This window comes from Cyprinus carpio, chromosome B11, assembly GCF_018340385.1.
Source record: "Cyprinus carpio isolate SPL01 chromosome B11, ASM1834038v1, whole genome shotgun sequence".
Classification (NCBI taxonomy): Eukaryota; Metazoa; Chordata; class Actinopteri; order Cypriniformes; family Cyprinidae; genus Cyprinus; species Cyprinus carpio.
The window spans coordinates 12039653-12054057 of record NC_056607.1 but is presented as its reverse complement, the minus strand read 5'-3'; the positions used below and the strand labels follow the sequence as shown (position 1 = coordinate 12054057).

The window sequence follows — 14405 nt, the reverse complement described above, 5'->3', positions numbered from 1 at the left end:
GACTGATGATCCAAACATAAGTTTATTATTTAAAAGAACAGCTGAACATCAGTTCATAAATAAAATATATAATTGTTTAAATAAAATATATTGTTTAAATTGTTATTGCCTTGAGTTATTATTTTGGAATAAATTTAAAATGCTTAAAAAACACTAAACTGATGAGATTTATATTTGGTTTTAGAATAGAATAACCTATTAAGTATGTTATTAATGTAAAAATAAAAGGTGGATGTTCAAGAAACCAAGAAAATGTGACTGGGACATTTAATAATAATAAAAAAAATAATAAAAACTTAAATGTGAGGACTTCTTATTTTCTTCTCATTTCAGAACACCACTGCATGTCTCTCTTTCTCTCCCCCCACCTCCCTCCCTCCCTCAATATATATATAAAAGCAAAATGCTCCTTAGTATTTATCTATTTGAATATGTGTGATAAAACATTTTAAGCCCAGGATATGTGCATTACCTCTGTAAATACATTTAACTTCTTTAGAATCCAGATTGGAGTACTCATCCCTTATTCAAATTATTGAATTATGAATTCAGGTTATTTCTCTGCCTTCTTTATATCTCCATTTGCGTTGAACTCTCTCTCTCCACCCTCTTTCTCTCCCACTTTTTCTTTCTGCCTTTTCTCATTAAACCTTTTCGTCTTTTGGCTCTTACACCTTACCTTTGTGTAAGGTGTGCCACTGGCTCTTTTCTGCACTTAGAAATACATCCATTATCTGGAAAAGGCTTTTAAGGCTACAGAGAGAAAGAGAGCTGAAGAAAGAGGCATATGAAGTGTTAGGACAAGGTGACTGCTCTAATGATGTTTCTTTCTGATAGCTTGCTCTGATTGCCCGAGTGTTCTTACACCTAGAAAAGTAGCCCTCATCAAACCAAAAGAGGAGTTATAGATTTCTAACAACCCTCTTCAGCCACTAATGGTGCGAAAAAGAAAGAAAAGCAAGCAAAGAGGGGTAATTTTGATCTGTTCTTGCCCCCAGATTTTCTCAGAGATGTCTGAAGTGTTCAGAACATTGTCAAAACCTGGCAATAAAATGCCTTAGTTAATTAGATGTCTCTTTCTGCAACAATTTACTCCACTTAACACTATTTCTTCTAGCTTGTCCTCCTTTCTTTCTTTCTTTCTTTCTTTCTTTCTTTCTTTCTTTCTTTCTTTCTTTCTTTCTTTCTTTCTTTCTTTCTTTCTTTCTCTTTCTGTCTGTCTGTCTGTCTGTCTGTCTAAATTCTTCCTTCCTTCCTTCCTTCCTTCCTTCGACTGTATTTTCACTATTGCTCTGTTTTTAGAATCAACATTTTCTCTTTTCAACACATTTACTCCTCCAAGGTAATGTCGATTTGTTAATTAATTAGGTGCTATATGGTGCTATTTCATTAATTAAACTTATATATATATACAGAAAATTTCTGTGAACATTTTGAACCCAAGAGAGAAAATAAATGATATTGTAACTGTCAATGACTAAAAAGTCGCCAGCTTGTAGAACTTGCTTTGCTTTCATAATGTTCCTACTTTTGGAAACTTTTATGATGTTATTGAATATGCAACATTGTATGTTATGTTCTGTTGTGCAATCAGATATATTATGTATCTAATTATAATTTTGATTGCAATCAAAGTTATTCATTAGATTATAAGTGTTTACAAATGTTAATGTATCAGTTGTTGCATTCATATTGATTATGTGCATTAATTTAATATAGACAATTGTTTTTTTTCACTTGCTAATATGTAAGATTACAAAATAGTGTTAAAACCAAGCGTACACGACAAGTACTCAAAAGTGAAGCCATAGCGTCTTGATTAGGGGTGTGCTCAAAATATCGATTCTTAGATACATACCGATATAATAAAAAACGATACAGTATCGACATTCTAGCGCTTAGTATCGATACTCCGCCCAGCCATGAGGGGGCGCAGCGGCGCCCGCGAGTTTAAAAAAACTCATGGAAAATGTCGAAGATTTTAGAAGCGCCGTTGTCCCTAAAGGCAGATGTTTGGACACATTTTGGGTGTTAAAGCAAAGGAAGGAAACCAAGGGATCGATAAAACAAATGCAAGCATTGCCAGGCTTCTATACGCTAAACCGGTAATACAACTAACCTGCGCGCCCACCTGCAAAGACACCATGCAGACAAGCTAGCTTCGCCGCAGCCCAAAAAAACACGGGACCCCACGCAAACTACTTTGGACAACACAACATCAAAGCTTCCATCTAACTCAGTCCGTGCACAGAAGATTACGGAGTCTGTGGTGCATTATATTTGCAAAGGTTTATGTCCCTACAGTGTTGTCGAGAACACAGGCTTTCGCTTTATGATCAACACGTTAGATCCCCGTTATGTGATCCCTACCCGCAGCTACATGACCGATAAAGCAGTACCGAGGATGTATGACAAAGTCAAAGTGTCTCCTCGGAGCGCGTTTTCTCTACGGCAGGCGATATTGTAACCGCACAGAGAAGTGTACTAAGCTCAAAGCATGTTGACCAACTTCTGTTTTTGAACAAAAATCTTAAGTCATAGGATAAAGCTAGCATTACCAAGAGTATCCTCAGGTTATTGTTTTGTTGCTGCAGTGATTTTTGTTCAACCTGCCTTTTTGAGGACAAACCTGGTTTAGCCTTAAGATTTTAAAAATCCATCCTGTTATGAGGTAGATTAGATTTGTTGTTGTGCCAAATGTTAAAGCAAGACGTAGCATTTAAGTGATTTCATAGTGAAATATGTTATGGCAGTACATGGTGTCACAAAAAAAAAGAATTATAAGAAGATTTAATAAGAAGAATAATAATAAGAAGATTTTGTGCTTGTGTGAGCTCAGACTGCACCCTTGGAAAGTTAAATGTTGACTTTACAATTTGTGTACAATTAATCAGAGCACTTAAAGTTGCAAATATTTAAGCAAAATGCACTTTGTTATAATGCACTTTTGTCTTCAATAAATTGAAGAAAAATGCAGAGTTCTGTTTGTTGAGTAAATGTGTTCAGCATTAACTAATTGGCTCTGGCCCATGTATTTTTATTGAATCATATCGAATCGTGTCACATTGTATCAAATCGTATCGAGACAGCTCTGTATCGAGGTACGTATCGAATCGTGACCTGTGTATCGAGGTATGTATCGTATCGCCAGGTTCTCCAAGGTATACAGCCCTAGTCTCGATCGCCCCCAGGTGACTGGCTGCAGTATAGGTCAAAAACCCCGCCCTCTCAATGTAATCTAATGGGACGTGAGACAAACTAAATAATCACATTACACTTCAAATCATTTTTTTCCAAAGATGGTTTCCATCATTTTACGTAGTTCATATCATGCAGGTGTACGTCCAATTGTTCATTTTCTTAACAAGTTTGCTTTTAACTAGTTATTTGATGCTATGTGGTGTCAAGATTGTGAGCTTGCGATTGTGTCTGCGAGAGTTTGGGCGGGACCACCTCACAACACTACTGCGAATACTCTGGCTCCAAATGATGTCATTTTCACAAGACAACAGTGGCCATCCTGAGAATGTTTTGGCTTCTCTTTTCTATAATGGAAGGATTTGGAGACGCGTCGTCTATCTTTTTTTACAGTCTATGGTTAAAAACACAAGTAAGCTTTCAGGAGCTGTATAATGACACTTTATTTCAATAGAGTATTAAATAAAAAGCTCTCTTGAAAGGGTGGGGAATTTTTAAAATGACAACTGAATGACACACATTTCCTGTTTATAACTTCAATATGGTTTAATATGGTTTCAACTTCATGTAGTTTAATCCTCAAGTCATTTGGGACGGGTCAGTCAGGTGTTTTCTTGCTGCAGGAAATGGCAGTCTTGTCCATATGACTAGCACCATGGACTCTTTGAAGTATCAAGCCATTTTGGCGAAGAGTGTGATGCCTTCGGTGTGTAAATTGAAGCTTGGTTATCATTGGACTTTCCAGCAAGACAATGAACCGTAGCATGCATCCAAGTCTACCAGCGCTTGGTTCAGGGATGGGTCCTGGAATGTCCTTGAGTGGCCATCTCAGCCTCCGGATTTAAAACCCATTGAAAATCTTTGATGGGATTTGAAACAAGCGGTGGCAACACAGAAAGCACAAAATGTCAGTGAGCTGGAAGCTTTTCACATGAGCAGTGGGCTAAGAGTCCAATAGAGAGGTGTCTGGGTCCTCTGAACACTTGCCAGAAGCATTTATTGGAGGTTATAAAGGGTAAAGGATGCTCCGCCAAATACTGACTTTTGGGGTTGAATAGTTTTGCAAATGGACATTTGTAGAGATTCAACTTGGTTCTCAAAAACATTCAAATGTGTATTTATAGACTGTTTGCTGAGGCTTTAGTTTGGTGCCACTCAGTTTTATTCACATCACCAGAATGTCTTGTAAGTCAGAAGAGTTATTGGTTTTCATTGCAAGCTAAAATTCAGTTTGATGGACGGAGTGTATAACTGACTCCTAAGCTAAAATTCAAAAATATGAAAAATGCTTTTCTTCAACAGTTTTGCATTTTGCAAAGACTTGTTTCACTTAACTCTCTGATTCAGTTTTCAGAGTTTGTTGGTATGACTTGCACAATATTGCCAAAGCATCAATACAAACAAATAAAAGCAGTAACAGGAATATAAGATGCCAGAAATTGTAAAAAAAAAAAAAAAAAAAAAATATATCAATTTACTAATACATATTTTTTCAGCATAGTTTACATATATAAACTTTTTTATTTACACTTAAAACACTGAAGTGTTACCACCGAACGGTGAACATCTATTTGCTTCAGACTTGTTTCCTCAAAAGTCTGCTCTATCTCTGTCTTTTTTTCTCTCTAGCAAGCAGTGAAGGAGAACGCGAGGAAAAGAGAGGCGGAGGAGAAGCAGAGGAAAGCGAAGATAGCCAAAGAGAAGGCGGAACGAGAGAAGCAGGACCGGCAGATGGAGAAGAAGAGACTGCTGGAGGTCAACACAGGTGAGATGTTTATCAGTCACTCACTGAAAGTTTTCACGAGAGTGAGCTTTAGAAAAATCACCTTTGAAGATGGGAAAAACAAGTCCCTGCACACGTTCCTAGGAACTTGTTTTAAACCAACAGAAGAGAGACACAAGTGTGTCCTGTTGTCAGTCTGTAACCATGTGAACAGCCCATCGCTGATATAATACCACATCAGTGCTGTGACTGATGATTTTGAGCGCGTTGCTTTGTAGTTATTCTCAATTCTGAATCAGGCTGATCTGCATCTGCACGCTTCCTATAATGTTTACACAGACTTTTATACATGGCTATCTGAGCAAGCATCAACATCATAATGATACAACACAATGCATGATGATGTTAGAGATGTGATTGGATTACAAACAGGCTCTGTGCACTCATAACACACACACACATGAAATGAGTTTGTATAATATATGTTTCCACTCGTACTTGCTTCCTGCTGTGTGAGGATGTGCATGCACGAAGCGGACTCCCAGTGTTCACTGGGATGAGGTTTTTTTCTTTTTTCCGTATGAAGGTCTCACGCTGAGTCAATACAGCAGAAGAGCAGCCTGCAGTGTGCTCTTCATGCACTTTATACAAACAAATAATAATATGGAGTGTGGCTTGATGAGAAGTGAGCAGTGAATGTAGTGTTGGGTTATAGTGTGTGGTGGTAATTAGGAGTGGGGCATGAAGTACAGTGCAAGGGAGAGGGAAATATACAGTCTATACAGATGTGTGTGTATAGATAGATAGATAGATAGATAGACAGATATAGAAGTCGTGGCCTAATGGTTAGAGAGTTTGACTCCTACCCCTAAGGTTGTGGGTTTGAGTCTCGGGCCGGCAATACCACGACTGAGGTGCCCTGGAGCAAGGCACCGAACCCCCAACTGCTCCCCGGGCGCCGCAGCATAAATGGCTGCCCACTGTTCCGGGTGTGTGTTCATGGTGTGTGTGTGTGTGTGTGTGTGTGTGTGTGTGTGTGTGTGTTCACTGCTGTCTGTGCACTTTGGATGGGTTAAATGCAGAGCACGAATTCTGAGTATGCGTCACCATACTTGGCTGTATGTCACGTCACTTTTACATTCATATATATATTAAGCTAGCTAAATCCTGCATTGAGACATTAAAATGTATATATTTTATATATACTGTATATATATTATTATTATTATTATTTTTTTTAATTAAAAAAAGTACAAGTAGTTCCCACTATTCTGGAGACTTTTAATGTGTACATTTTAAAGTGACACTAACAGATTGGCATCTAAGTTCAGATAATATATATTGACTGTTGGCTTTAAAATGTCAATAATACCCCCAAATGAAACCAGCAAATCTCACGATCAGCAAGTAAGGCCTGTGCCTCGAAAGGTCAGCAGGTCAAAATTGGAATTGTTTTAACAGTGAACAGCACTTGAGCGCTCTAGCTTGACGCTTTGCTCCACAGGATTCAGTCTGTTGATGTTGAGTCATGTGAAAGTGCTTTGAGAGGCAAGCAAAGAACTGGAGTACGAATATTAGGAGTTTTTACAAAATTTTTACATGTTTGTGTGATGGTGGGAGATAACTGATTTTTTCGTATAAAGCATAATCCTCAGTAGAGTTGAATAAGTCAAGGTTTTTTAAAGGACAGCCACTGATGCTTATGTAATTCTCCTTGGTTTCGTTTCATTCAGTTTCTCTCTCTGCTGTCCTTCACTTTCATTTAAAACAAATCTCAGTGTTTAAGTCTCTAGAGCAGGTCTCTAATAAACCTTTTTAGGTTATTAATTCATTAGATGTCTCATTCAGACAGACACACAGTCATTCAGAACCAAAATGCTTTTGTTTCAACTCTTCTATAAGGGACTACTGACAACATGTCACTGCTGTCTTTGCTCAACAGGGGGCACTACACACTGTCCAGGCAGTCAGTGTCTGACTTTATACATTTGGATGAATTCAAGTCAGAGACATCGTTTCAGCCCTCTGCTTAACTCACTTGCCTCTCTGATTATATCCTTTCTTTTTGTTTTATTCTCTCCATGGAACATTCTTTCCATTGTAATGTTATTCATTCATTAAGAAGGTTTCTTCTCTGCTTGGATTCATTCAGCTATCCAGTGCATCAAAAGTTTGCATTGTATTTCTTTATATTGCTTTGTTTGAGATCCCTCTCTTTAATTGTAAACTTAGCTATATAGCAAGATTATTACTACTGCTACTAATAATAATGTTGTTCAGCATAACAATGATTTCTGAAGGGTCATGTGACACTGCAGACTGGACTAATGATACTGAAAATTCAGCTTTATCACAGGAATAATTTACATAGTAAAATATGTTAAAATAGAAAACAGTTTTTTTTTAATTGCAAAAATAGTTCACAACATTACTGTTTTTACTGTTTGTTTGTTTTTATTTTTTTAATTAATTTATTATTTGATTGATTGATAAAAACAAAGGGGATACTAAAAGGCTAAAAAAAACATCTTATACCAAATCTAACCCCAAACTTTGTTCCTGTATTTTAAAACGTTATTTGCCATTTTTCTTCCATTTAGCTGTAAATCTTGCATATTTGTAAGTGAATTTTCTGTACATTTTGAATCCGTTTTGGACAATATCTATTTTGTGGTAATAATGGGAAATGAAAAATCAAAATTTGCATTTTCAAGACTTTGGCTAAAATCTGAAAATATATTAAAGAGCAGGTCATATGGTATTTTAAAGTGTCATAATATTGTGTTGGAGTGCCCTACAACAGGTTTAAATGCATCTAAGGTCAGAAAACATTTAAATTTTCTCAGAATATACTTTTAATATTAGAGTCATTTGCAAATTATTTCGAAACGATTCGTTCCAAGCTAGTTTGGAGCAAACCCCTCCCTTCCATAAGCCTACTCTGCTCTGATTGGTCAGCTGGCCAAGCCTGTCGTGATTGGCACAGAGAGGAGTTCTTGAGCCAGTTAGCCAGCGCTACCATTGACAAATTACCATTACATAAAACAATATAGTGCTCCAATCTGTTCTTATAATAATGACATAAAATACAAAAACACTTATGCAAGTGAATCGTGCCCACAGCTAAAGTTTAGCTGCTAAACTGTGAACACTTGGTGGATACGTTAGCCGAGTGATACACCAAAATATGTCTACTGTAATGTTTGAATAACAACAGACAAAAGACACTCTGTCTTAACTTTTAATCAGAACGCAGAACAGCTGTATAACAGGAGCAGCAGTCTAACACTCGCTCGTCTCTCCCGCATTAACCCTATAACTGCCGGTGCAGCAAAATAAACAGCAATTTCACAATGATTATAAAGTCTGTGTGCTACACTACTTAATTAGAAATACATCAGTCTACAATAATCGACACATTCTTGGGAGATAGTAGGTTCACAGCGAATTATCAGAACTACTTCAGTAAGACAGTAGTATTGTGCTTTACCTGGAAACCTAAAGCTGCTTTAGGTATACATCACATATTAGCACAAAAAACTTTTTTTTTTGAGCACTTAATTGAAAACGTACACATAACGTATCAGTCGTACTTACAGTTTGTGGTTCAGAAATCTTGTTAGTCTAAATTAAGAAGGAAGATTAGAAGCCAACGAAGATAAAAACCAAGATTAGAGAAGCAGTCCTTGATCAGATGACATGCACAAAACAAAAGGTTTGAATTGTATTTCTGTGGTGTCCTTGAACACAGTATCTTTTCAACATGATGTAAACACACTAATAGCGTAATTGTTTGTGGGCAGGTCAGACTGTTCATATTTCGCAGGCAAAACCGACTTTCTTTTTTGAGAGACAATATCTTTATTTATCATGCACTGTTTTGATTAACAACTTTGCAGATCGTTTTCATTTAAGGATAGCTACATTATAAACTGCAAAAGAGATATTTTTCAAAAACCCATATGACCTGCTCTTTAAGATATTGAGGGGGTTTTTACATTTATGCATTTTGCAGATGCTTTTATCCAAAGCGACTTATAGTGCCTTCAGGCTATACATTAATTTATTTTTTTAATCAGTATGTGTGTTCCCTGGGAATTGAACCCATGACCTTTTGTGCTGCTAACGCAATGCTCTACCACTGAGCCACAGAAACACATGCTATATATATTTTTAAAGTTTTTAAGCTATATTTCCCAACCTCATTTCTAAAGTGTCATGTGGGTACTTCCTCCCCTATTTGTGGCCACTTTCTCTATCTCTCTTTTCTCATCCTTTCATCATCAATCAAACACCAGCAGTGTCCTCCTACAAGGACTGACTCCTTCATGCAAGAGTATGCAGGCTCTTATAGTTTCAGACCAATCTCTCTCTCTACCTCTTTCTGTCTCTCCGTGTTTCCGCTTGCGCTCCAGGATGAGTAGCTGAGCCACAGGTGGAGGAGTGTGTGCTGATTCAGAAAAAGAGAGAGATACATGAGGTGGAGAGTGTGTAAATGAGCAAGTTAGTGTATGTGTGTTGAGCAGGCTCTGGCAGCCTCCCAACTGGTCTGAGTGTGTATAAATGTGGCTCTTTCAGGAGGCCTCAGGTGTCTCTTCAGCTAATACTGCGTCCTGTCCAGTCAACCAGTGTGATTGCTCTCTCTTGTCCACAGATGCTGAGCCTCAGAGTAGCCACTCTTGCCCTGTAGCTCCCCAGCGCGTGCTAATCGGTGTTATCATTAAAATTAGCAGAGGATAGACTGGAGCCAAAGAAGTACCGATTTTTTTTTACTAGAAGCAGGGAAGCTCCTCTTTCTGCAATAGTCAGTGTTTTTGATCAGCCAGCCACTCAGACCCCTAACTGCTACCTGCCACATGTAATTGCATAAGTGTTCCGTTTTCCTACAGTGTTTTGTTATTGCGGCCCTGTTGTCGTAAACGCTATCACACTTACTCTGATACTCTGAGTCTGGCCTTTCTCGTCAGTGCAACGTGTGCAGAAAACATATACTGCACACACCTAGCAGTCCTGTTTTTTTTCCCCAACTTACTCAATTTATAGCATACGTTATTCCAATCTCATTTGCCCTTCAGTCTAGTTAGCGTGTGTGTATTCATGCACTCATTGTTTAGTGCCTGAGTTTATATTGGCTCTCTTAGCAGCATGAAAAACACAGCTGCTATTAGGTTCTAGAATAAATTACACAAAGTGAGTAACATGACAATACTGGAGTTTGCCACTGAACACCTTATAATCACTGAAGCTGTTACTGATTGCAGGTTTAGACAGTTTGACGCAACTGTGTTTTACAGTTCAGTGCAAACTCCTGTTTTAAACAAAGCTCTTTAGACTGTACAGTACATGGTTGTATTCTTCACTTTTAAAAAGATAGTTCATCCAAAAATTCTGTCATTTAATTACTCATCCTCATGTTGTTCCAAATCCACAAGGCCTTTGTTAATTTTTGGAACACAAATTAAGATATTTTTGATTAAATCTGAGAGCTTTCTGACCCTGCATAGACCACAATGCAACTGAAATATTCAAGGACCAGAAAGGTAGCAAGGACATTGTTAAAATTGTCCATTATGCTCACCAAAGCTGCACTTATTTGTTAAAAGATACAGTAAAAACATTAATTTTGTTAAATATTATTAAAATTTGAAATAATGTTTTCAATCTTAATAACTACTATTAATTTAGTATTGAATCATTTATAAGTAATCTATAATTGTCCATTAAGGCTGGAAGTGAAAAACTCCTTATATGCAGAATTATTAGGCAGGTTTTCTTTTACAGATAAAATTAGGCAAAAAAAGAAGCACCAGCACCACATCATCTTGTACCACTGTTTGAATTTATCTTCCAGAATCTGGCAGTAAGTTTTAGGAGCTCATTTTAGTCAATCTCTGCACTAAAAATGATCTCCCAAAACATACTGCCAGGTTCTGGAAGAAAAATTCTTCAAACAGTGGTACAAGAGGATGTGGTGCTGGTGCTTCAAGGTCACTCTCAACTTATGTCCGTAAAGCCTATAAAAAATTAGTCGTCTTGTGTTTCACAACACTTCAGCGTGTTATTCTTATTAAGTGAAGGTCATTTTTTAGGATTTTTTACTCAAGCAAAGTATTTGAGAACCTTTTCTTCTTCACCTGTTCACCTGTAAGCATTCATGCTTACAGTAGACTGTCAGAGACTTGATTACAACTGCCATCCAAAAAGTGTTGCAAATAGAATATTTAAGAGTTGTTCTAAAAGAAATGTTTTAATGAACGCTATTTCCAGTCAGTTAATTGCTGCAGTTATTTTTCAATTAATTGTGCAGCCCTAAGTGGCAAGGAAAAACAGTTTTCTAGCACTCGTCCTGGCTCAGGTGCAGCAGGAGATGCAGACAGAGGGGCAACATCAAAGAGCTTCTCAGAGAATGTCGCCTTCAAAGAGAGACCATGCTCTGCTTCCTCTTCCCCCCGTCTGCTTTCTATCACAAATCTCTTTCACACCAATTAGTTTCTAATCATGTTCCTCTTTATCTCTCTTTTCTTTCCCGCGCTCCGAGCTCTGATGTGACACGCGTGTGGCAGCGAGTGTGTGCGTGCAGCTCTTTAACACACAGGGCTGCACTAAGCGCAGTGTGTGCACTGCTTTGGAAAAAAGAACAAGCGGCTGGTCTTTATTCAAAAATAATAACAATTCTCCCTCTCTCTCTTTATCTCTCCCTCTCAGTTTTTGATGATGTCTGTCTCCCGTCTGAAGTCAGACAGCACAAATAGGCTCTTTTGTGTTTCCAGGTTACCGTTGCCACTTCTTCTGTTCGTCTCCACGGAGACTGTCAATTAAAGCACCGTGGCAATCTGAACCGCCCCGGTGAGAGAGGTGACGCTCTGTACGTGTTAGGGTTAGCGTAAGCGGGCCGCTCTTTGGTGGGTGGTAGGATGTGAGACAGAGAAAAAAAATATAATAAATTGGTTTGGCACTGTTAGCAAGAGAGGAAGCTGTGCACTAGTTTTCTCTGAAATGTTTTGGAGCACACTGAGAGAGCGATGATTCAAGACCAGTCCGGAGGAGTAGAGGGAACTACATGAACATGTTTTCAGAGAGAGGGGGAGGGTCTCTGTGCTTGTTGAAAGCAACAGACCAGACATCTAACAGAATTAGGCCACATATCCATAGATACAGTCGCCTGTGTGCTTCCTAATTCCACCAAGTGCTGTAAAAGCCCAGCGTTCCAGCTACTCTGTCCCAGATATCGGCTTTCCTCCAGGAGGAAGCCACAGGGGGGCTCCCAGCTCCCTGGAGCTTAGAAACGAGCTGATGAAACCGACTCTGAACCCTACAGCCTATGGAAAGGAGTATGTACTTAAACAGACAGATGCAATTTAAGCTTAATAAAAGATTTAAAAAGAAATCAAGCCTCACAAAGAGACTAGAATTGAACAGGCCTTCGAAGAATTTTTACTTAGCTACAAGTAATTTGTCTCTCCACACAGAATGAAGAAAACACTGCTCGACTGACACAGCCTTTATTATAAAGCTATATGAGCAATATTTTATAACAATTATATTTCTCAGTTATCTGAAAACTAAAAAAAAAAACCAAATTAAACAAAATATGAACCTATTAACACAATTTAAAAAAAATCTAATATAAATCTCGGTTGTCCCCAGAATGTGTCCTTGAAGTTTCAGTTTAAAATGCACCACAGATATAATTTAAAAAAAGCCTATTTTGAGTGGAAGCAATGTCTCTTTAAATTCAAATGAGCTGCTGATCCCTGTCCCCTTTTGCAGAATAGGGCTGTGCCTTTACAGCTCGTTCCTCAGATACTCTGTCAAAAATCATCTGTTTGGCTCTGATCATCTTATCTATTGTGCTGAAATCATGTGTTTTAAACCATAGTAGTTTAAACTTCTGGCATACAGTTTTTTGAGCACACACGCAGAAAGCGGCTGTCACTCGGCATGTGAGTACTAAACTCTCTTTCATGTCTTATTGTGCTTGAACTGTCAAATACACACAAATCTATGTAAAAACACAAAAGTTACAAAAAGAGTTAGTTATGTCTGTGAAGGTGCATGTTTGTATTTGATCTGTGTGGCAGCAGAGTAATATGAAGTAAATAAATGAATAAATCCACTGCTCTTTTGTCTCCTCTGAGGCTGGGACTCTAAATAGTGTTCTGTGCTTGACAGTGCAGCTAACAACAGAAAAATTAGCATGCTTTGCTCGAACTTTCGCCATGGCATTAGAACTGGAACACCGTTTTCGATTTCGAAAACACAGTGGCGGCGCCGTGGCTGGAAACATGTAGATTAAGGGGCGATAATATTATAAGATCCCCTTTCTGCATCACAGGGGAGTGAAATCTGAGGAGCTCATTTTTTTCACAAGCTTGCAGAGAAAGGCATACCAAAATTTAGTGGGTTATTCTTTTTCACGTTTTCTGGTAGATGCAACAGGGACCTGATTGTAGCACTTAAACACGGAAAAAGTCTGATTTTCATTATATGTCACCTTTAAAGAACTGTTATTAATGTGCTTGCTTTGTAATTAGTGCATCCCTACAGGTTTTTTATATTATAAACATTTTTATAATATATACTTTGTATGTGAAATTAGAACAGCATCTTTGTGGGTTTCTTATAAGTTCCAACTACTTGTTTGCAAAGGCTGCATCACATTAGCCAGATGCTTTTATCCCAAGTGATCTAAATGTATGCATGTTATCGGTTTGTGTGTTCTCAGGAAATCAAACCCATGGTATTGACATCATTACCGCTCTGCTGGGTTCATAAATCATGAGTTTCTTTAAGATTTCTACGATAGATTGAACCTTCCAGGCCTCAGATTAACTCCAGCTGAGCTTATGCATGAGATCCAACAATATTCTCTTTATCTTTCACTGACGTTTCTTCCTTTCTTTGAGGATAGTGAAAATATTTGACCTTTACGGTTTAATGATCAGAATATGCACCTGACAAATCAGATTAGCAGGTGGCATTTTGTCAAAGCCATAGCAGACAGACAGCTGAGCAAATGTGCTCTTTGTATCTGTTCAGGAAAATATGATGTGAAAGATGAGAACAAGAAAAGAGGGTTGATGAAAGATTATAGGGGAGGTAATTGCGGTCTTCATTATTTGTCATCTCTCTTTCACCCTCTTCAGATAAACACTAGAGAGAATGGACGTGAACTGTGAGCACCTCTGTGTACGTCAGAAATAATTGTGCTGTTCTGTCATTATAGCTCATCCTGTGCAGACGCCTGTCCAGTTCCTTGACACACATTTGTTTGATCTCAGATCAGCTAAATTCATGCATTTCTGTGATCTGTATGAAGCATTTCTTAAATTTTAGCAGGGCTGAAGTGTAGCTTTTCCTTTAAGGACAGTTCACATCACACCGACAGAACGTGACTGTTTGTCTGCTTCTGTTGGTGCACTAAAAACTGGCCTTTAAAAGACCTTCTATACTCCCATTTAAAAGACCTAATATCACCATAATA

The 14405-nt window shown here is 38.0% G+C and overlaps 1 protein-coding gene across 1 annotated transcript in view; it reads left to right on the top strand.

Annotated features, from left to right (window-relative positions):
- The window catches only part of LOC109098308 (protein diaphanous homolog 3-like), a 328141-nt gene that overhangs the window by 236631 nt on the left and 77105 nt on the right, over positions 1–14405 (top strand). Inside the window, 1 exon segment of the mRNA XM_042733923.1 lies at positions 4828–4963. Coding sequence (XP_042589857.1) covers positions 4828–4963 — 136 coding nt within the window.